This window comes from Mercenaria mercenaria, chromosome 5 (assembly GCF_021730395.1).
Source record: "Mercenaria mercenaria strain notata chromosome 5, MADL_Memer_1, whole genome shotgun sequence".
Lineage (NCBI taxonomy): Eukaryota > Metazoa > Mollusca > Bivalvia > Venerida > Veneridae > Mercenaria > Mercenaria mercenaria.
In genome coordinates this window covers 27,831,601-27,854,711 of record NC_069365.1, presented here as the reverse complement: position 1 = coordinate 27,854,711, position 23,111 = coordinate 27,831,601, and the positions used below count along the sequence as shown (strand labels likewise).

At 36.3% G+C, this 23,111-nt stretch overlaps 1 protein-coding gene across 1 annotated transcript in view; it reads right to left on the bottom strand.

Annotated features, from left to right (window-relative positions):
- LOC123556713 (F-box/WD repeat-containing protein 7-like) overlaps positions 1 to 23,111 on the bottom strand; it is a 56,608-nt gene that overhangs the window by 12,245 nt on the left and 21,252 nt on the right. Inside the window, exons 4-8 of the mRNA XM_045347633.2 lie at positions 21,747 to 22,293; positions 13,958 to 14,037; positions 5,942 to 6,068; positions 4,148 to 4,282; positions 842 to 1,105 (exon numbers count right to left, since the gene is read on the bottom strand). Coding sequence (XP_045203568.2) covers positions 842 to 1,105; positions 4,148 to 4,282; positions 5,942 to 6,068; positions 13,958 to 14,037; positions 21,747 to 22,293 — 1,153 coding nt within the window. The remainder of the gene's footprint in view (positions 1 to 841; positions 1,106 to 4,147; positions 4,283 to 5,941; positions 6,069 to 13,957; positions 14,038 to 21,746; positions 22,294 to 23,111) is intronic.

The following is a 23,111-nucleotide window of genomic DNA, read 5'->3' as shown; positions in this document are numbered from 1 at the left end:
TAGACACCTGAGTATTTTGTTTGTTTTGGGTTTAACGCCGTTTTTCAACAGTATTTCAGTCATGTAACGGTGGGCAGTTAACCTAACCAGTGTTTCTTGATTCTGTACCAGTACAAACCTGTTCTCCGCAGGTAACTGCCAACTTCCCCACAAGAATAAGAGGTGGAGGGCGAATGATTTCAAACACAATGTCTTTTATCAAATCGTCATGGAGAACATAAGCTCCGCCCGAGGATCGAACTCACGACCCCGCGATCCATTGACCAATGCTCTACCTACTGAGCTAAGCAGGCTGTAGACTAGTATTTGAACTTGTGTGTAATCCTGTTAATCTACAGGATTGTCATTGTTCCTTAGAAAACCAGTGACCATATTCTTCTACAGTATAGATTTTGTTACTTCATTCCTGTTACAAAAAGAAGCTATTTGATAGCTATGGGACCATGTACCTAGAGTGATTCTGTTCATGTACCAAGTGGTGATACTGTTCATTGGGGTGATCCTGTTCAAGTACCAAGTACTGATACTGTTCATGTATATAGTTAACCATATGCATTTACCTTAAAAGTGATCCCGTTCATGTATTAGATAACCCTGTTTCCTTTGGAGATCTAAGAAGCCCTGCTGACAAGTATGACTATGTTTTAAACTTTGGAGAGCTAAGAAGCCCTGCTGACAAGTATGACTATGTTTTAAACTTTGGAGATCTAAGAAGCCCTGCTGACAAGTATGACTATGTTTTAAACTTTGGAGATCTAAGAAGCCCTGCTTACAAGTATTATCAACTTTTTACCTTTGGTGATCAAAGAGGCCCTGCTCACAAGCATGATTAAGTTTTTACCTTTGGAGATCTGAGAGGCCCTGTTCTCCAGTTTTGTTCTATCTGATGCTGTCTCATGTATAATGACTTCCAAGGACTTTTTGGTGAAGGCTGACGTCTACGTAGCCTGTTAGATCCGAACACAAGGGACTCGTCAATATTCTCCTCCTTACACTTTTCCCGCCACAATAGATTGTCCTCAGCAAGAACCCGCCAGTAACGGCAAGTTTGTGCTGCTTGTAATAGATCTTTTGGTTCGAGGAATGATAATACATATAATGCAAGCTGAAATAGACCAGAAATATAAATAGTAAACATATAGTTGGGTACACTAGGTCATTCATTGATGTTCTATATGAACTTAAATCAACTCATTCACTCTTTTTTGAAAAAGTGACAACTGCTTAAAGTTAGTAAAAAATTGCATTTTTTAAACAAGAGGGTCATGATGACCATTTATCGCTCACCTGTTAAACTTGGCCTTGGAATCAGCAAGATGAACATTCTGACCAAGTTTCATGAAGATAGGGTCATAACTGTGGCCTCTAGTGCTAACAAGCTTTTCCTTTGATTTAACTGGGTGACCTAGTTTTTGACCCTACATGACCCATTTTCAAACTTGGCCTAGGAATCATCAAGATACACATTCTGACTAAGTTTCACGAAGATAGGTCATAAATGTGGCCTCTGCAGTGTTAACAAGCTTTTCCTTTGATTTGACCTGGTGACCTAGTTTCTGAACCCACATGACCCAGTTTCAAACCTAGAGATCATCAAGATAAACATTCTATGCACGTTTGTATCAAATCAAAGCATTAATGAAACCTCTATATGGATGAAAGGGCCAAAATAGAAAATGTTGCCCCATTCAGGCATCTAGCTGGTTTTCAAAAGGAAATGAGATCTTATTGTGACTTAAGTTGTGTGTAAGTGTGGTTAAAATCGAATGTAAAATGTCACTTAATATATCGTGTTCACAAGGTAAAAATTTACAAATTTTGGCTCTTTCAGGGGTCAATCAGGGGCTGTAATTCTGGAACCTATGACTGGATCTGACGGATTCATTATGGAATACAAGATCTACTGTTGTTAAAGATATTTTGCAAGTTTGTAACAAATCGAACCATAAATGAAGTCTCTATATGCAAAAGCCAAAATAGCAAATTTTGGCCCTTTAAGGGGCCATAACTCTGGAACTCATGATGGGATCTGGCCAGTTTTTGAAAGGAACCAAGATATTATGCCAGTACAAGTTGTGTGCAAGTTTGATTAAAGTTGATTGCAAAATGTGGTCTCTATCGTGTTCACAAGCCAAAATAGCAAAGTTTGGCCCTTTAAGGGGCCATTACTCTGGAACCCATGATGGGATCTGGCCAGTTTTCAAAAGGAACCAGATATTCTGCCAATCCAAATTGTGTGCAAGTTTGATTAAAATCAGTTGCAAGATGTGGTCTCTATTGTGTTCACAAGCCAAAATAGCAAAGTTTGGCCCTTTAAGGGGCCATTACTCTGGAACCCATGATGGGATCTGGCCAGTTTTCAAAAGGAACCAAATATTATGCCATTCCAAATTGTGTGCAAGTTTGATTAAAATCAGTAGCAAAATGTGGTCTCTATTGTGTTCACAAGAAATTGTGGATGGACCGACAGCGGACAAAGGGCGATCACAAAGCTCACCTTGTCACTAGGTGACTGGTAAGCTAGAAAAAGTCTATGAATCATTGACAACTGATTTTTTTTGGGCAAAATAGCAGTAGTAAGTACCATTTTCAACATTTCTTTATTTCTGAATATCTGATACAACACATATCAAAATCAATATTAATACAGATATCATGGTGATAATGGGACATAAGTGATGCAGACATATCTGTTTGAAGTTTATACTATTTAAAACAGCAACTTTTAATTTCTATATATATCTGATGTATTGGCATGTCCTAGTTTTGAAAAGTAATGCCTCAGTCAAGGTTGATTGGGGGAGAAAATTCCTCCTATGTGGGTGTTAGGGGACCTTCACCTAGAAATGTTTTTGGAATTAACCAATAAATTGCTTAAACCTGATAAGAGTCTGATAGCATTTAGTGGACACATATTAAGCTTGTGTACAGCTGCTGAAATAGTTGATAACAGCTGCTATTGTATGTGGGGCAATGCACACTTGTGCCACAAAAAGGAATGTTTACAGTGTGTTTAAATTATCATTTTCATATTTATAAAAAGTGACATTTGGAAAATTTCATCTTCTTCAAATCATGAAAAAAACCTGAATGTGTCGAAAAACTAAATAGATTAGAATAAATTTTTTAAGTCAGTCTTTATTATACCAAGACAATTCTAGCATGATAAAGGTCTATTTCACAGATAAAACCTAAATATAATCGGTAAAACCAGACTTGTTTCTATTTTCAGTAATACGGCCGATGCGTGCGCCAACAAATAAATTTGCATGCATATTGTCATTAATGTAAAAACACTATGAAACTGTAGAATTTATTGAATAAAATACCAAAAACTTGTTGAAACAGTTGTAATTCCATCTGTGAGCATAGATAATACAGATTACAACTACAGCACCGCAATGCGGTGCAATTTACGCCAGAAGGTATGACCTTTGACCCCTAAATATGACCTTGACATTGAAGCGAGCCATCCAAAACATGTGCTCTGCACGTCGTCTCAATGTCTTGGAAATCCTTTAAGGGGTTCAAGAGTTACAGAGCGGACAAGAAATCGCTAACAGACAGATGGACAGACAGAGGCAGCATAACATAGTAAATCCCTTCTGGTGTATAATAAGCAGTGTTTATTCTTAAACTTTGAAATAGGGAAGTCTATGTGTTAACAGTTCAATAATTATCATGTAAATATTACAAGGACAGATTTGGTTCATGTCATAAACCCATGTATGAATATTGCTAAATGTTTAGCGGTCAGTGTTAGCAAACCTGAATTGTGTTTGCTCAAAGTTTAGCGTTTCTAGCAAACCTGAATATGTTTGGCAAGTCATCCTAGCAAAGTAAAGGTAGTTATACTGTGACATTCTATCCACAGCAAACAACTTTTTTTTTTAGAAAGATTCTTTTTGGGCTAATTGCTATAGATTAGCTGCTTCTCAGCATGCCAAACACTTACTGCACGGAAAGCAAGGCAAAAGAAACCTAAACAGTACTCTAAATATTTAGTCTTTTTCGTTGTTTACAAATGAAAGTCCTATGGTAATACCGAATAACTTTCTTCCTTACACAATTAAAACAAACAACTTAAAATTACTTTTGAAAACCAATTAATGTTACTATTTGGTTCAAGTATGTTATTTATACATACCTCCTTGGGAAGAAGCGATATAAAATCTCGTTGAAATTGTGGCTCTATCACTTGCATCATGTGCCGAACCTGAGTCGGCTCACACAACGTAATCAACTCATCTACAGCCATTAACCGCTCTGCATTACCCCATTCCTGAGAAATAATCATTGTACATACAGACTTTCAGAGTAACAACTACAAATCTATAATGAAATCAGCTATCTACTTAACAGGCCATCATCCATCTTGCCATAAACATATAGGAAGAAATAAAGTGATATTTATTAAAAAAAATAATATGAGCCGTGCCATGGGAAAACCAACAAAGTGGCTTTGCGACCAGCATGGATCCAGACCAGCCTGCGCATCCGCGCAGTCTGGTCAGGCTCCATGCTGTTCGCTAACAGTTTCTCCAATTCCAATAGGCTTTAAAAGCGAACAGCATGGAGCCTGACCAGACTGCGCGGATGCGCAGGCTGGTCTGGATCCATGCTGGTCGCAAAGCCACTATGTTGGTTTTCTCATGGCATGGCTCATATAGGTATTCCGATGCAGAAGATATTCAATTACAAAACAGTATAAATGAGCTGAGCTCTTTCCATAGAATGCCAATATATTTCACATAGCCTTAAAATACTGAGGTAATACAAGCCATTATTGTCAGTTGAAATAAGGCATTGCTTAGTAATTGTAAAATCTCATATTCTTTAGATGACAATATTAAATATCAAGTTTGTTATCACAGAAATATCTTTCAACATACACTGGAAAAGATATTTTTCATGAGTATTAAGGAAACAAATAAAGGAATAGATAAAATATTTAATTTTTGCCCCAAACCACAAGATTTTATGCCTATGAAGTAAAATAATTTCACAGTATAAGAAAATAAACGAATACAGGAATCAGTTGATGGGATGATCATAAACTGACAGAGATAAATGTATTGAAAATAAACAGTCTAGCTTTCCTTTTTATTAAGAAATTCATTATTCAAATGATCAAATTTCAACTCTTTTCAATTTTCAAGTATGTCAGGGTTTGTTAAGTTGGTTTATTATTTTAAGGCTTATTACGTATATATGATGTCAGCTGAAAACACTGACTTCTCCATCAGTAACATATATACTGACATATGAGCCATGCATGAGAAAACCACATAGTGGGTTTGCGACCAGCTTGGATCCAGACCACTGCCATCCGCGCAGTCGGTCAGGATCATGCGTTCGCTACAGTTTCTCCAATTCAATAGGCTTTAAAAGCGAACAGCATGGATCCTGACCAGACTGCGCGGATGCGCAGGCTGGTCTGGATCCATGCTGGTCGCAAACCCACTATGTTGGTTTTCCCATGGCACGGCTCATATGAGGAACTGAAGTATGCTGACACATAATGTGGCACCTCCACAGGCATTAATCAAAATATGCTGACAAAAAACACGGTTCTTCCACTGGCAGTTATTAAAACATGATGACAAATTATATGGTAATTGCTGGGGAAATAAATATACTGACTAGACAAACTACCTGGTACTTCCACTGGCAGTTAAACATGCTGACATATAACATGGTTCTTGCCCAGTCAAAAATTAAGATATACTGACATGTAGTGTAGTATTTTCATGGGCAGTAATTACAATATGCTAATACAGTATAAGGTGGTCCATCCCAAAGCAGTAGTTAAAATAAGCTGACCTAACTGGTTAATTTAAATTTTTAGCAGGTTTTGACCTCACAACAGTTTGCAATTCATATGTATGTAAATGGTGTACTTTTCTGTTCTATGTGTATGTATGTAAGTGAAGTTATATACCTGAAACTGTTTGAGCCATTCGGCCAGTCCAGGAGGCGGATGTTCCTTGGAGGGAATTCTCTGCCGATGTAACTGGTACACACACTTCTTCATAGGAGCCTTCAGGTTACTGTAGGTGGTTTGTGGACTGGAATAAAACAGATTTTATTTGGTGGTTTGTGGACTGGAATAAAACAGATTTTATTTGGAGAGGAGAACAAGTTGAGTTAAATGCAATAACCATACTAACATTTGTGCTGAGTTAATACTCACTTTCACTTTAGATAAAAACAAGAGGGCTAAAATGGCCCTATATCGCTCACCTGTTATCATTGCACTTAAGGACAAGAAGATCAAAAAATCATAATCAAGATCAATCAAAAGAATTATGAGAAATTATAGTTGAAATTTTCTTAAAGTTACTTCAAATAAAATTATTTTCAAATCAGGCCAGTAGTTTTATGCCCGAAGGATTACATCGAGCAAAATTTTGACTGATGAAGCCCAAAGGACAGGAACAACAAAGGTAAGAAATTAAAAATAAATTTAAGTCCTCAGAAAAAATATCGAAGTCCAAAGGACAGGAACAACAAAGAGCAAAATTTAACCAAAAAGAAATAAAAAATTCTTACAAGGTACAGATATGTCAAAATACACCTAACAATTGGAGGTACCATCCATGTTGTATCACAGAAAAGTGGTCTATGTTTTTTCCCTACGGTCAATAATAATAAAGTTACTTCATAAGCTATTTATAGTAACATAAAAGGGAAGTAGCTGAAAAAAATTATTGTAGGTCAACAAAAGAAGGATCTGTCAAATAAAAACAAGAGCACTGCAATCAACGCAAATGCAGAGCAATATACACACAAAACAAAGTCATATGACCTTTGACCCCTAAGTGTGACCTTGACCTTGAAGTGAGCCATCCAAATGCGCTCTGCACATTGTTTCGGTGAGGTAAACATTTGTGTCAGGTTTCTTTGAAATCCTTCAAGGGGTTCAACAGTTACAGAGCTAATAGCTAATTTTGGCCCTTTCAGGGGCCATAACTCTGGAATCCATAATGGGATCTGGCCGATTCAAGAAAGGAACCAAGACCTTATGCTGACGCAAGTTCTGTGCAAGTTTGATTAAATTCAAATCATAAATGAAGCTGCTATTGTGCAGATAAGGTCAAAAAAGCTAATTTTGGCCTTTTCAGGGGCCATGACTCTGGAACCCGCTAAGGGATCTGGTCAGTTCCAGAAAGAAACCAAGATCTTATGGTGACACAAGTTTTGTGCAAGTTTGATTAAAATCAAATCATAAATGAAGCTGCTATGGTGCAGACAAGGTAAAAAAAGCTAATTCTGGCACTTTCAGGGGCCATAACTCAGGAACACATAATGGGATCTGGTCAGTTCAAGAAAGGAACTGTGATCCTATGGTGACACAAGTTTTCTGCAAGTTTAATTAAATCAAATCATAAATGACGCTGCTATTGGGCAGACAAGGTCAAAATAGCTAATTTTGGCCCTTTCAGGGGCCATAACTCTGGAACTCATAATGGAATCTGGCCAGTTGAAGAAAGGAATCAAGCTCTTATGGTGACACAAGTTGTGTGCAAGTTTGGTTAAATTCAAATCATAAATGAAGCTGCTATAGTGAAGACAATGTCAAAATAGCTAATTCTGGCCCTTTCAGGGGCCATAACTCTGGAACCCATATTGGGATCTGGCCGGTTCAAGAAAGGAACCAAGATCTCATGGTGATACAAGTTGTGTGCAAGTTTGGTTAAAACAAGAGCTCACTGAACACGAAATGCCCCCCTTGATGCATTCAATAATTGCACAAGGAACAGAAATTATATGCTCACTGTAAACAAAAGTTCTACCATTCTGGTTTAATCTGACCTTGACCTTTAACCTATTAACCTAACAAGAGATTACAGAGTGATCTTGGCACCATCCACTGAGCCATTTTTGAATGTTCCAAATTCAAGACTAGCTCAAGGTCAAATTTCATTTTGGTACAAAACAATGTGTATGTGGTCCAAATTTGAAAGCTGTGGCTTGAGAAATGTGAAAGCAAGTCACTAGATCAATTTCAAGGTCAAAGTTCATTTCGGTAGACAGAACTATGCATGTGCTTCAAATTTGGAGGCTGTAGCTTGAGAAATGTGAAAGTAGGTAATAGGTAAAAATCAATGTCAAATTTCAATTCAGAACACAAAAATGTGCATGCGGTCCAAATTTGAAGCATGTAGCTTCAGAAATGTGAAAGTTGGTCACTAGGTCAATCTCAAGATCAAAGTTCATTTCGGTACACAAAACTATGCATGTAGTTCAAATTTGAAGGCTGTAGCTTGAGAAATGTGAAAGTAGGTCACTAGGTCAAAATCAAGGTCAAATTTTATTTTTGAACAAAAAACTATGCATGTGGTCCAAATTTGAAGCCTGTACCTTCAAAAATGTGAAAATAGGTCACTAGGTCAAGAACAAGGTCAAAGTTTTTTTCGGTACACAAACCTATGCAGGTGGTCTAAATTTGAAGGCTGTAGCTACAGAAATGTGAAAGTAGGTCACTAGGTCAAGATCAAGGTCAACTCATGTCAAGGTTCATCTTGCCATTCAAAACTATACATGTGGTCCAAATTTGAATGATGTAAGTTATGGACATGAAGATTCTAAGTTTTTCCCTATATAAGTCTATATGAACCATATGACCCCTGGGGTGGGGCCATATTTGACCCTAGAGGGATAATTTGAACAAACTTGGTAGAGAACCACTAAATGATGCTACATTACAAAATATCAAAACCATAGTCTTTGTGGTTTGGACAAGAAGATTTTCAAAGTTTTTCCCTATATAAGTCTATGTAAACAATGTGACCCCCAGGGCGGAGCCATATTTGACCCTTGGGGAATATTTTGAACAATCTTAGTAGAGGACCACTAGATGATGTCATATAAAAAATATCAAAGCCCTAGGCCCTGTGGTTTTGGACAAGAGGTTTTTCAAAGTTTTTTCCTATATAAGTCTATATAAACCATGTGACCCCCGGGATGGGGCCATATTTGACCCCAGGGAAATAATCTGAACAATCTTAGTAGAGGACCAAAGATTTTGCTACATACCAAATATTAAAGCCCTAGGCCCTATGGTTTTGGACAAGAAGATCAGAAACCGTTTAACTATTCCTGGTCAATGTGACCTTGACCTTTGACCTAATGACCTCAAAATCAATAGGGGTCATCTGCTGGTCATAGCCAACCTAACTATCAATTTTCCTGACATTAGACCCAAGTGTTCTTGAGTTATTGCCTGGAAACCATTTTACTGTTCCTGGTCACTGTGGCCTTGACCTTTGACATACTGACCTCAAAATCAATAGGGGTCATCTGCTGGTCATGACCAACCTCCCTATAAACTTTCGTGACCCTAGGCCTAAGAGTTCTTGAGTTATCATCCGGAAACCGTTTTACTGTTCAGGGTCACTGTGACCTTGACCTTTAACATACTGACCTCAAAATCAATAGGGGTCATCTGCTGGTCATTATCAACCTCCCTATCAACTTTCATGATCCTAGGCCCAAGTGTTCTTGAGTTATCATCCGGAAACCGTTTTACTATTCAGGGTCACTGTGACCTTGACCTTTGACATACAGACCTCAAAATCAATAGGGATCATCTGCTGGTGATGACCAACCTCCCTATCAACTTTCATGATCCTAGGCCCAAGCGTTCTTGAGTTATCATCCAGAAACGGATTGGTCTACATTCCGACCGACCTACCGATTGACAGACATCTGCAAAACAATATACCCCTCCTTCTTCGAAGGGGGGCATAATAAAATCATAAATGAAGCTGCTATTGTGTAGACAAGGTCAAAATAGCTAATTTTTACCCTTCAGGGGCCATAACTCTGGAACCCATAATGGGATCTGGCCGGTTCAAGAAAGGAACCAAGATCTTATGGTGATACAAGTTGTGAGCAAGTTTGGTTAAAATAAAATCATAAATGAAACCACTTTCGTGCAGACAAGAAATTGTTGACGCACAAAAATAGCAAATTCTGGCCCTTTAAGGGGCAATAACTCTATAACCCATGATGGGATCCGGCCAGTTTTCGAAAGGAACTGAGATATCATGCCAATACAAGTTTTGTACAAGTTTGATCAAAATTGCTTACAAAATGTGGTCTCTATCTTGTTCACAAGTAATTGTGGACGGACGGACGGACGACGGACAAAGGGTGATCACAAAAGCTCACTCTGTCACTACGTGACAGGTGAGCTAAACAAGAGCACCGCCTTGCGGGTGCTGACACTCATCTGATTTTTTTTGTATAATAGAAATATTGTCCTACCCATGATTTTCTAAGTCTAAAAAGGGCCATCACTCTTGCAAAAAGCAGGATAGAGTTATGTTTCTTGATGTACAGTGTCCACTTATGATGGTGAAAAACTGTTGCAAGTTTTAAAGCAATAGCTTTGATAGTTTATGACAAAAGTTCACTTAAACATAATATTCAACCAAGAAAATGATTTTTCTAAGTCCAAAAGGGGCAATAATTATTGCAAAAAGCAGGATGGAGTTATGTTGCTTGATGTACAGGGTCAGCTTATGATGGTGAACAAGAGTTGCAAGTTTTAAAGCAATAGCTTTGATAGTTTAAGAGAAAAAGTTGACCTAAACATAAAACTTAACCAAGAAATCTGATATTTTCTAAGTCCAAAAGGGGCCATAAATCTTGCAAAAAGCAGGATGGAGTTATGTTTCTTGCTGTACAGGGTCAGCTTATGATGGTGAACAAGTGTTGCAAGTTTTAAAGGAATAGCTTTGATAGTTTAGGATAAAAGCTGACCTAAACATAAAACTTAACCAAGAAAACTGATTTTCTAAGTCCAAAAGGGGCAATAATTCTTGCAAAAAGCAAGATGGAGTTATGTTTCTTGATGTACAGGGTCTGCTTATGATGGTGAACAAGTATTCCAAGTTTCAAAGCAAAAGCTTTGATAGTTTAGGAGAAAAGTTGACCTAAACATAAAACTTAACCAAGAACTCTGATATTTTCTAAGTACAAAAGGGGCCATAAATCTTGCAAAAAGCAAGATGGAGTTATGTTTCTTGCTATACAGGGTCAGGTTATGATGGTGAACAAGTATTCCAAGTTTCAAAGCAATAGCTTTGATAGTTTAGGAGAAAAGCTGACCTAAACATAAAACTTAACCAGGCAACGCTGACGCCGACGCCGACAACCGCTCAAGTGATGACAATAACTCATCATTTTTTTTCAAAAAATCAGATGAGCTAAAAACCACTGATTTTTTACCTAATCATTTCTAAACAAAAAGCACCATCATTCTACTTCTTTAATATCTCAAATGCGACTGAAACCTGAATAAGAGATAGTTCTCATCTTAATATAGTGAAAAAATGATACTAAACAAGAGGACCATCATGGTCCTGAATCGCTCACCTCTTCCCACATGATCCAGTTTTGAGTATGATGTCGTTTTCTCTATTATTTGACAGTGACCTAGTTTTTGAGCTCATGTGACTCAGTTTTGAATTTGACCTTAATATTATCAAGATAAAAATTCTGACCAATTTTCATGAAGATCCATTGAAAAGTATGGTCTCTAGAGAGGTCACAAGGTTTTTCTATTATTTGACCTATTGACCTAGTTTTTTAAGGCACGTGACCCAGTTTCAAACTTGACCTAGATAACATCAAGGTGAACATTCTGACCAACTTTCATGAAGATCTCATGAAATATATGGCCTCTAGAGAGGTCACAAAGTTTTTCTATTTTCAAACCTACTGACCTAGTTTTTGACCGGACGTGACCCAGTTTCAAACTTGACCTAGATATCATCAAGATGAACATTCAGACCAACTTTCATACAGATCCCATGAAAAATATGGCCTTTAGAGAGGTCACAAGGTTTTTTAATTATTTGACCTACTGACCTACTTTTTGACGGCACATGACCCACTTTCAAACTTGACCTAGATATCATCAAGATGAACATTCTGACCAATTTTTATGGAGATCCATTCATAAATATGGCCTCTAGAGAGGTCACAAGGTTTTACTATTTTAAGACCTACTGACCTTGTTTTTGACCGCACAGGACCCTGTTTCGAACTTGACCTAGATATCATCAAGATGAACATTCAGACCAACTTTCATGAAGATCCATTGAAAAATATGGCCTTCAGAGAGGTCACAAGGTTTTTCTATTATTTGACCTACTGACCTAGTTTTTGATGGCACTTGACCCACTTTCAAACTTGACCTAGATATCATCAAGGTGAACATTCAGACCAACTTTCATACAGATCCCATGGAAAATATGGCCTCTAGAGAGGTCACAAGGTTTTTCTTTTATTTGACCTACTGACCTAGTTTTTGATGGCACGTGACCCACTTTCAAACTTGACTTAGATATCATCAAGGTAAACATTCTGACCAATTCTCATGAAGATTTCATGAAATATATGGCCTCAAGAGAGGTCACAAGGTTTTTCTATTTTTAGACCTACTGAACTAGTTTTTGACCATACGTGACCCAGTTTCGCACTTGACCGAGATATCATCAAGATGAACATTCAGACCAACTTTCATACAGATCCCATGAAAAATATGGCCTTTACAGAGGTCACAAGGTTTTTCTATTATTTGACCTACTGACCTAGTTTTTCATGGCATCTGACCCAGTTTCGAACTTGACCTAGATATCATCAAGGTGAACGTTCTGACCGATTTTCATGAAGATCTTGTGAAATATATGGCCTCTAGAAAGGTCACAAGGTTTTTCTATTTTTAGACCTACTGACCTAGTTTTTGACCGCACGTGACCCAGTTTCGAACTTGACCTAGATATCATCAAGATGAACATTCAGACCAACTTTCATACAGATCCCATGAAAAATATGGCCTTTAGAGAGGTCACAATGTTTTTCTATTATTTGACCTACTGACCTAGTTTTTGATGGCACGTGACCCAGTTTCGAACTTGACCTACATATCATCTAGGTGAACGTTCTGACCAATTTTCATGAAGATCTTGTGAAATATATGGCCTCTAGACAGGTCACAAGGTTTTTCTGTTTTTAGACCTACTGACCTAGTTTTTGAAGGCACGTGATCCAGTTTCAAACTTGACCTAGATATCATCAAGATGAACATTCAGACCAACTTTCATACAGATCCCATGAAAAATATGGCCTTTAGAGAGGTCACAAGGTTTTTCTATTATCTGACCTACTGACCTAGTTTTTGACGGCACGTGACCCAGTTTCGAACTTGACCTACATATCATCAAGGTGAACGTTCTGACCAATTTTCATGAAGATCTTGTGAAATATATGGCCTCTAGAGAGGTCACAAGGTTTTTCTATTTTTAGACCTACTGACCTAGTTTTTGAAGGCACGTGATCCAGTTTAGAACTTGACCTAGATATCATCAAGGTGAACATTCTGACCAATTTTAATGAAGATCCATTGAAAATTATGGCCTCTAGAGAGGTCACAAGGCTTTTCTATTTTTAGACCTACTGACCTAGTTTTTGAAGGCACGTGACCCAGTTTCGAACTTGACCTAGAATTTACCAAGATGAACATTCTGACCCATTTTCATAAAGATCCCATGAAAAATGTGACCTCTAGAGATGTCACAAGGAAAAGTTTACGCACGGACGGACGCACAGATGACGGACACTGCGCGATCACAGAAACTCACCTTGTCACTTCGTGACAGGCGAGCTAAAAAGAAACAAAGTTTGTTTAAATATGTCTGATGATGCCATAACAATAAGCTGAAGTGCATTTTCTAAGGGCCAGTACTGTCAAAACAGACACTTTTTTTTTTAAAGGGAACTTACCTAGAATACCTGTAGATAGTTATTTTTCATCAAAATTAATGTAAGAGAACTTACCTGGAATACTGTATATTAGTATTTTTGACCAAAATGTCAGAAAGAGACTTTACCTAGAATACACTAAATGAGTATTTTTAACCCAAATAAAAGTAAGAAAACTTACCTAGAATACTCTAAACGACACATTCTCTTGCTAGTTGGTAACAATAAATCTTCTCTGTGCAAATTGCTTTTTCTCTTCATCTGAAAAAAGACAAAAATATTAGCAACAGTAACTGCTAACAAGCATCATCATAAAGAGTATAAACCAGGCAACAAATCTGAGCAGTAAAACTTTCCTTTTTATAACAGATTACACAACAGAATTCTTATATTGTAAAAGGGGTATAACTTTGTGAAAATTAAAACAAAGTCATGGGACCTGTGCAATGCATGTCATATAATCACTGTCAACAAGTGAGCTGAGTAACAATCCATTCCTGTTAGTGGTTACAGAGCTTACATACAAAAAAATCTGGAAAACAGGCTTAATTTTGTAAAATTGAAAAACTGACTTATGGAACCTGTGCATTGCGCATCAGATCATCATAGTGAACATGTATGTGAGATTACAATCCATTCCCATTAGAGGATACTGAGATACCAGATTACTTACAAAATGTAACCAAACTGGGCCAAGAAGATTTTCAAAGTATTCCTTGTATAGCCATTTAGGCAAAACTAGCCCAGCATCCTGGTGGACACATGTTTTTTTTATCAAAAAGAACAACTTGAAGCACCTTGATAGAGGGTCATCCAAGGAACATTGCTGTGAAATGTTTTAAAATAGGAGATTTTAAGTTTTTCTTCTCAGTTGCTATGTCAGCCAGAATTATACATGAATGACCTATATTTGAAGGAATGCCAAGAGGGACCATACTAGAAACATTCCTGTGAAGTTTGGTTGCAATATGTTCCGTGGTCTAGGAGCAGAATGTTCTTTAAGAAATTGTGGATGACCATAGACAGACATGAGACGTATGGACGATTGACATCCCACCATCTAAGGCCCGCCATGAGCACTTAGTGTTCAGGTAAGCCAACTTATATTAATACAAATTACTTACAAAGCATATAGTTCATTTTAAATACAATAAACTTTATGTGATAGAAAACTTATGGATTCCCTTCTTTTACCTCTTTTCACCTGAATTACTTGATATTTGTTTGGTTAACCTGAGTATTGTGACATTTTAAATGTTTCACACTTCTGAAAGTGTCGTATAACATTATGCAAAGGTTTTCTAATAGACTACAAGACCTCATTCTGGGTATGTAAGAAGAGAGATTTCCGCCATTTTTCTATTTGTAATTGCGAGAATATAATACCTTGTTGTTAATACTGCTCTACTATGTATTAAGTCTTCGTGTTCTTACAGGTATAGTTCAATAACTGTCTAAATATTTAGACATGAAGTCTCAAATCATCTTTAAAATTACCTTCTTTTATTGCTAACAGTTAGAGATTTCTTACAGTGTTATCTCAGAAAACTGACATTATGCCAATTTTAAAAGGTTTGAAAGTGTTCTGTTTAAATGTTGCAAAACTGTAAATAATGGTGCAATCCATATCTTAGCTTTCCCTAATTTTTTAGTTTATTTTGAAGAAAGCTTTGCCACGTTATATCTTAATCATTCCTGAGAGAATCCCCAAAATAGCGTCTTTGAGAGGATGTGACTATGACCTTGCTCCAACCCCAGCCATCTGAACTATTTAAAGATGACAGCAGCTTTTTCTATCCAGTCCAATTCTCCTATACAAGTAACTTAAAGGTGGATAATCAGATTTTGGCCATGTAACGGATTTGTTCGAAACTTTAGCATCTGATCATTTACACTTATTTATGTTCACTTAACACTTAATACAATTAGATTTTCACTAGAGGTATTTTTAAAATTTCATTTTCCTATCCTGGTTGCCCAGCCAAGATAGAGTTATTTTATCATAAGTATAAATTTGATAAATATACTTTGCCTAAGGAAATGTATAAATATTAGACATATTGTAATATATTTGTAAAATATTTGAATTAAAAATTATGTATTTAGATGGAATTCATTAGAAACGCAAGTTTGAAAAATTATTATTACCTCCCTTTGCCTATCTTGGATGCGCAACCAAGATAGATTGGAAATAAATTAATTCAGAAGCTACACACAGCTTTAAAACTTGCATTTTGGTTCAGATTGTTCAATAGTTGATACGTCTATCAAATGCAAATGTAAAACTAGACATTGTATCGAAATAAAAAGAAATACCCAGCTTTTTATATACTTTCATATTAAAAGGGAGTAATTACAAAATTTTATAAAAAAATAATAAAATATACATTTCAAATAGGAATCTTACTCTATGTAATTGATTTTTTTTGTTCCTTAGATAATTCCCTACCAGAATATACAAAAAGTAAAAAATGTCATTAAATGTTGTTTAAATGTGATTGACCACCTTTAACAAAAGGAAACAAGAGCTCATCTAACACGAAATGCCCCCCATGATGCATTCAGTAATTGCACAAGGAACAGAAATTATTTGCTCACTGTAAACAAAAATTCTACTGTTCTGGTTCAATGTGACATTGACCTTTGACCTACTGACCTCAAAATCAACAGGGGTCATCTGCTGGTCATAATCAACCTCCCTAATAAGTTTAGTGATCCTAGGTCCAAGCGTTCTCAAGGTATCGTCCAGAAAGGGTTTAACTGTTCTGGGTCAATGTGACCTTAACCTTTAGCCTACAGACCTCAAAATCAATAGGGGCCATCTTCAGGTCATGACCAACCTCCCTATCATGTTTCATGATCCTAGGCCCAAGCGTTCTTAAGTTATTGTCTGGAAATGGTTTAAATGTTCCAGGTCACTGTAACTTTGACCTTTGACCTACTGACCTTAAAATCAATAGGGGTCATCTGCTGGTCATGATGAACCTCTCTATCATCTTTCATGACCCTTGGCCCAATCACTCTCAAGTTATCGTCCAGAAACCGTTTAACTGTTCCTGGCCAATCTGACCTTGAACTTTGACCAAATGACCTCAAAACCAACAGGGGTCATCTGCTGGTCATGATCAACCTCCCTATTAACTTTCATGATCCTAGGCCCAAGCAATCTTGAGTTATCATCCGGAAACCATTTAACTGTTCCGGGTCACTGTGACCTTGAACTTTGATATTCTGACCTCAAAATCAATAGAGGTCATCTGCTAGTCATGACCAACCTCCCTATCAATTTTCATGATCCTAGGCCCAAGCATTCTTGAGTTATCATCCGGAAACCGTTTAAATGTTCAGGGTCACTGTGACCTTGACCTTTGACATACAGATCTCAAAATCAACAGGGGTCATCTGCAGGTGATGGCCAACCTTCCTATCAACTTTCATGATCCTAGGCCCAAGCGTTCTTGAGTTATCATCCGGAAACGGATTGGTCTACATACAGACCGACCGACAGACAGACAGACCGACGGACATCTGCAAAACAATATACCCCTCCTTCTTTGAAGGGGGGCATAATAAGAGTGCCCCCTGCTGCTGCCAACACTTGTCCGTAAGTGCTTGAGTTCAGTCAATATGCAGGAAAACAGTTATGGCTCTTAACCCTCTTACTCCCTTACTGATGACAAAGAAATGTATGAAGTTTTAAAGCTACATCCCTTACAGCATTCAAGAAAAAGTTGCCTAAACAAAAAATTTAACTAAGATTTACTTATACTCAGGGTTAAAATATGGCTATCATTCAGACAAGTACAAGAGAGAGTTCTAGTTTTTGACTTACTTAACTATCTAATAAGATATGAATAAACAATTGTAAAAAGTTTTAAAGCTATAGCTTTATATAGTATTCAGGAAAAGCGGACAAGACAAAACAATAACATTATCCAAGAAAGTCCAATTTTCTGCAGACAAGATGTAAGAGAATTATGGTTCATAACCTATTTATACATCTTAGGCCTAAAAAAAAAAAAATCTTTGTTTCCGGTAACATGCTCAAAAAAATTAGGGTAGGTAGGTCGGAAATTTTTTTTTTGTCAAAAAATGATTACAAATAAGGTGGTTATGCCTTTAGAGCATCAGTAAGTAGATTTCTAACATCACTGGCCATGTTTAAAGCATAAAAAGTGCAGTTTTGCATCTTTTTGTTAAAAAGTTTAAAAAAATATTCTCCAAGGCCATAAAAACATTTAGGGTCAGGCCAAAAATTTAGGGTAGGTCGGGATACCGGAAACAAACAATTTTTTTTTACGCCTTAGTGATAATAAATGAGTGTACAAAGTTTCTGTTGCTATTACTGTATTCAAAACAAGAGCTCTTCAAAACGTGCCTATATATGTTCAATGTTTTAGATCAGAGGTGCAGGCAAGTAAAGTTTAAAGAAATTTTCTGTGTGTTATTGTCTCATTGTCACCTACCTCACCTTGTTTGTTTGTTTGTTTTGGGTTTAACGCCGTTTTTCAACAGTATTTCAGTCATATAACGGCCGGCAGTTAACCTAATCAGTGTTCCTGGATTCTGTACCAGTACAAACCTGTTCTCGGCAAGTAACTGCCAACTTCCCCACATGAATTATCAGAGGTGGAGGGCTAATGATTTCAGACACAATACCTACCTCACCTAATCATTATAAACTAGCATAGAGTTTCAAAGCTACAACTCTTACAGATTTTAAGACCAAGTGGACCTGAATAAGAATTTTAACCATTGCAGTGCAGACACCAACGATCAAGTAACAACAATATCTTATAGAATAATAGATTTCTAAAACAATTAATCTAAAGAGCTAAAAATGTTAGGAAAACAACTTACAGCTAATCTTATAGCTCTGTACATCCTAATATGCTAGTCCTTATATATCTTTTTTTCCCCATTATTCTCCAAACCATTTTCATATTTTTCTTCATTGTAAGAAACAGCCAAAATCAAATCACCTCTTTCTTATATTACATTTGCAGATGAACAAAAATCACAATTTTCTTAACAAGAGAAAATGTTCATTCATTTTGTTACAGAAGTCATTTACTTTATAAATCAAATAACTTCTATAAAAGATGTGGCATTTGTTTCTTAAACAGAAGATTGAGGAAATACACACTGTCATTCACTACTGTAAATTCAGAAATTTTCACCAGGAATTTCTTTTTGCTTTATTTGCTATCTGTCTATTTTCGTGAAAATGAAGTCCTGATGGTGCTATCATTTGAGCCACACCATGGGAAAACCAACGTAGTGCATTTGCGACCAGCATGGATCCAGACCAGCCTGCGCGGCTGTTCGCTAACGGTTTCTCTTATTGCAATTGGCTTTGAAAGCAAACAGCATGGATCCTGACCAGACTGTGTGGATGTGCAGGCTGGTCTGAATCCATACTGGTCGCAAATGCACTATGTTGGATTTCTCTTGGTGCAGCTCATTTATATATAAATCCTTATTCATTTCACATATTTTTTGAATATTCTGCCTCAAAAAAACATACCCCAATTATAGATATGGTAAGTTTCTAGCTCAGTCAAAATATGTAATTTTATCTAGCATATGCAAGATGGGATGTACTTCACCTGACTCATTTCCTAGAAATCATATTTTAAACATCCTGTTAACACTGGGTCAAAAAAATTGAAATACTATAAATCATTGTAAAAATGGTGTTTCACACATTTTACTGACATGCTCAGTTGAAACAGATATAGGCTTTCATACCTTGACAATGTAGCTGCACAATTTTCATGCTTTCGCTAACCTGACCTACATATACCGGGTTAGGAAAACTCCTAATAATTGCTACAAAACAACACTTTCTACTTTTCTTTTTTATGTGTCTCATTTTTGCCAATGACAAGGTATGGTAATTAGAGACTTATGGTCAAATTCTTGATTAATTTGTCATTTTTTTTCGCAATTCACAGATATATTCAAACAGTGTCTGCCACAGTTAGATTTAATTCCATAAAATGGCGTCTTTCTGTTCCCTTCTATCATTTCAATGAAAGAGAATAAAAAAATCATGAATCTCCTAGTAAAAAATAACCTAGTATCCCTTTAAGGAAAAGAACTTTCAGCATTAAAAAGAGCTCCAAGAATGAAAGCACCTTCAACCACACCAAAATGTTTGCAAACAGAGATGTGAAAATGACAAAAAAAAATATGGAAGCAATAAGAAAATTAAAGACGGATTTTTTTACTTTCCTGCAGGAATGTGCTGTCTATAAGGCCAAATTAAAAATAGCAGTTTCCGTCCAAAACCCATGACTTTAAAGGTTTAATTTTAAACAAACTTTCTAAGCAAAAAAAAAAAAAGACCAAAAAAAGGCCAAATAAAATTCAACAAAGAGTTATCTAACTTAGTAAGTTTGACAACCGAAAAGTATTGTGCGAAGTTTCAATTCCATCCATGCTGTTACTGAGAAAATTAAATATTTATTTGCATGCAAAACTTTAACCATATTTTCTAAGTAAAAAGAGTGCCATAATTTACACTAAATTCCACCAATACTTATCAAACTTGGCTACTGAGAAACATTATCCTAAGATTTGACCCAATAAATTTTAGCAGTCATTGACACACAGCATGATAGTCATTTGCACACAAAACCTTAACCAAAGTTTATAAGCTGAAAAAGAGTGTGTGCAGGTGATACTAAGACACAATATGGAGTAAACTTTGGAAGCCCAAACTAAAAGCTGTCTTTCCCCACACTAACACCAGTTCCCAGATGACATCTAGGAAGATAGAGTGAATTACAGTGCCCTTAGATTTCAAACAACATCACTACATTATCTGACCTGAGGGACTTTGACCCTCCAGGTAACAAATCTTAAACCAAAAGATGTGTGCCCTTTACCAAGACTATTATATGAGGTTAAATGAAAACTAGGGAAATCGGTAAAAGATAAAGTGAAAAATGAGAACTATCAAATAAAACTAATCCGAAATTTTCTGAATAAGTGAGAAAAACATTTGCTTTTTGCAGCTATTTTATATCAAATTACTTGTGCACTGAAGTGTTTTCAAATAACTAAATAAACTAGAGATATTACCAAATGTGATTCCTGTACTAAAAGCTTTGTTTAACCTTTACCCTGCTAAATTTCTACAATGAACTGGTCTATCATTCAATTTGGGCAGTATCATTTAATATTTAAAGGGGTGTTTAATGAAAATTTACTAACTGAATAGCGACCAGTGCAGACCCAGATCAGCCTGCATGGTTGTGCAGGTTGATCTGGGTCTGCACTGGTTGCAAAGGCAGAATCACTTGCCGCTAGCAGGCTAAATGCTAAAAAGGTTACGAGGTACAAGGTAAAAAATAATACCCTCTATCTTTTTAATGCTATTCACTGTACCTCTGATGTTCAGTCTGGGGGATTATTTCATATTCATTCAAGAGTTATGGTTCTTCTGATTTTAGTTTATCTGATTTTTATCTATCACTGTATCAAGTTTCATAGAATTCCCGACATTAATGTTGCCACATTTTCTGAGTCAAAGAGGGGAATAATTTGAACAAAATAAAATGCAGACTAATGGAATTTAATGTGTAAACTTATGATCTCAAATACTCATTTGAAATTTCAATAAAATGCATTAATAGGTTTCTGAAATATTGGAAGGAATATCAACTTTATAGCAAATTTTCCAAGTAAAAAGGGGAGAAAATTTTGTCAAAACAAACCAGAGTTATGTGATCTGGTATGTGAATGAACATGCCTTACCATCTTACAAACATACTTTACCAGTAAGTTTCAAAATGAAATCTCTATTGTTTAGAGATGGGACAGGATGGGTGTGACAGGGATGCATTGGAAAAAAGTAATTCCTATATAGCCCTTAAAGTTTGGTGGAGTAATAATAACAATTTATGAGCACATTTTCGCAGTTTTGCAATAAAGCAACAGAACTGGGAGTACAGTTTACTTACAAGATTATGGGCTGTCAGAGAACCAGATATCGGCACAGGAATCCGTGACCTTTGACCTGACAAGCTATAAACAGTGTCTGATACATCTGACATATTTTCATGACCTTCATCTTCCTCTTGTTCTGGGTCAAGTTCTTCAATATCACTAGCATCACTTATCTCCCCTTGAATACTCTCCACACCACCTTCCTCCTCCAGCACTGGCTCTTCCCCATGAACTACAATGTCTGCTGATGGACCTGGTGTTAGGAATGACTTGGAAATTTGTCCAAATATATTTGGGGCAGTGTCTCTTGAGGTTGAAGGCTGATCATCATTAACTGATACTGAAGGTGATTTTGACTTATTCTTAATTGTTTCTTTATTTTCAAGATCTGTTTGTTTATCTAATGAGATCCTTTTTGTTGCAGATCCTGATTTACATTTCTTTGCCGAGGATGTTAGTTTAGGTGTCCTTGGCTCTGCTCTATTACGTAAAACAGCTCTGATAGCCCTGGATGAACCTTGCTCCACTAAAGCTGAACACTCAAGCTGCAACCTACGACCCCTGGAACAAGGAAAGGACAGCTCTTAATGTTTTAATCAGATAGTAATCCTCAAAACTGTATTAAGAAATTCTCCAAACCTATAAACATTTCCTTTTCAGATCTACAAAACAAATGTCATAACATGAAAAAGAGTAAAAACTCACCTGAAAACTTAGCAATATATGAAGTGATAAGTAATAAGATATATATCACCAGATATATGATATAAACAATTTCATTTTCCTTATTTACTTCCGAAGTATAACAAGTCTTCCTTCTCAAAAACATGTATGCACAGGATCTATAACATTTTATTTTATGCCATGAGAGTTCATGTTAATTCAAAGTACTACATAATTTAATACATCATTTATGCCGTAATGGTACACTTCAGAAAATTCATTTGAATTCTTTAATCAGATTTCTTAACTCATCCATTTTGCAATTTATTTCCAGTTTATTGTAAGCACAGCAAAATATGACAACTTGCATTTTGTTACGAGAAAATCACTACCTATAGCCAAAAATTCAAGTCAAAATATCACAACAGTTCTGCCACGTGAATTTTATTAGAGTTCCTGTTTAAAGAACAACTTTTTAAATTCTACATTAAATTTTGTTTCTTTTTATCTTCGCAAAATAATGAAATTTTGACAGAATGTTTAACGATTATTTTATTAAATATAACAATGATTATCAGAAATAAACTTCCTTAACCTTAAAAAGCCTTCAATTTATCAAAAGTCGCATAATCAGTAAATCCTAAATGACAACAGTACACTTTGAAGGTATCAAATTGCTGAAACCTTTTATATACTGATTCTTCACAATGTAAGAC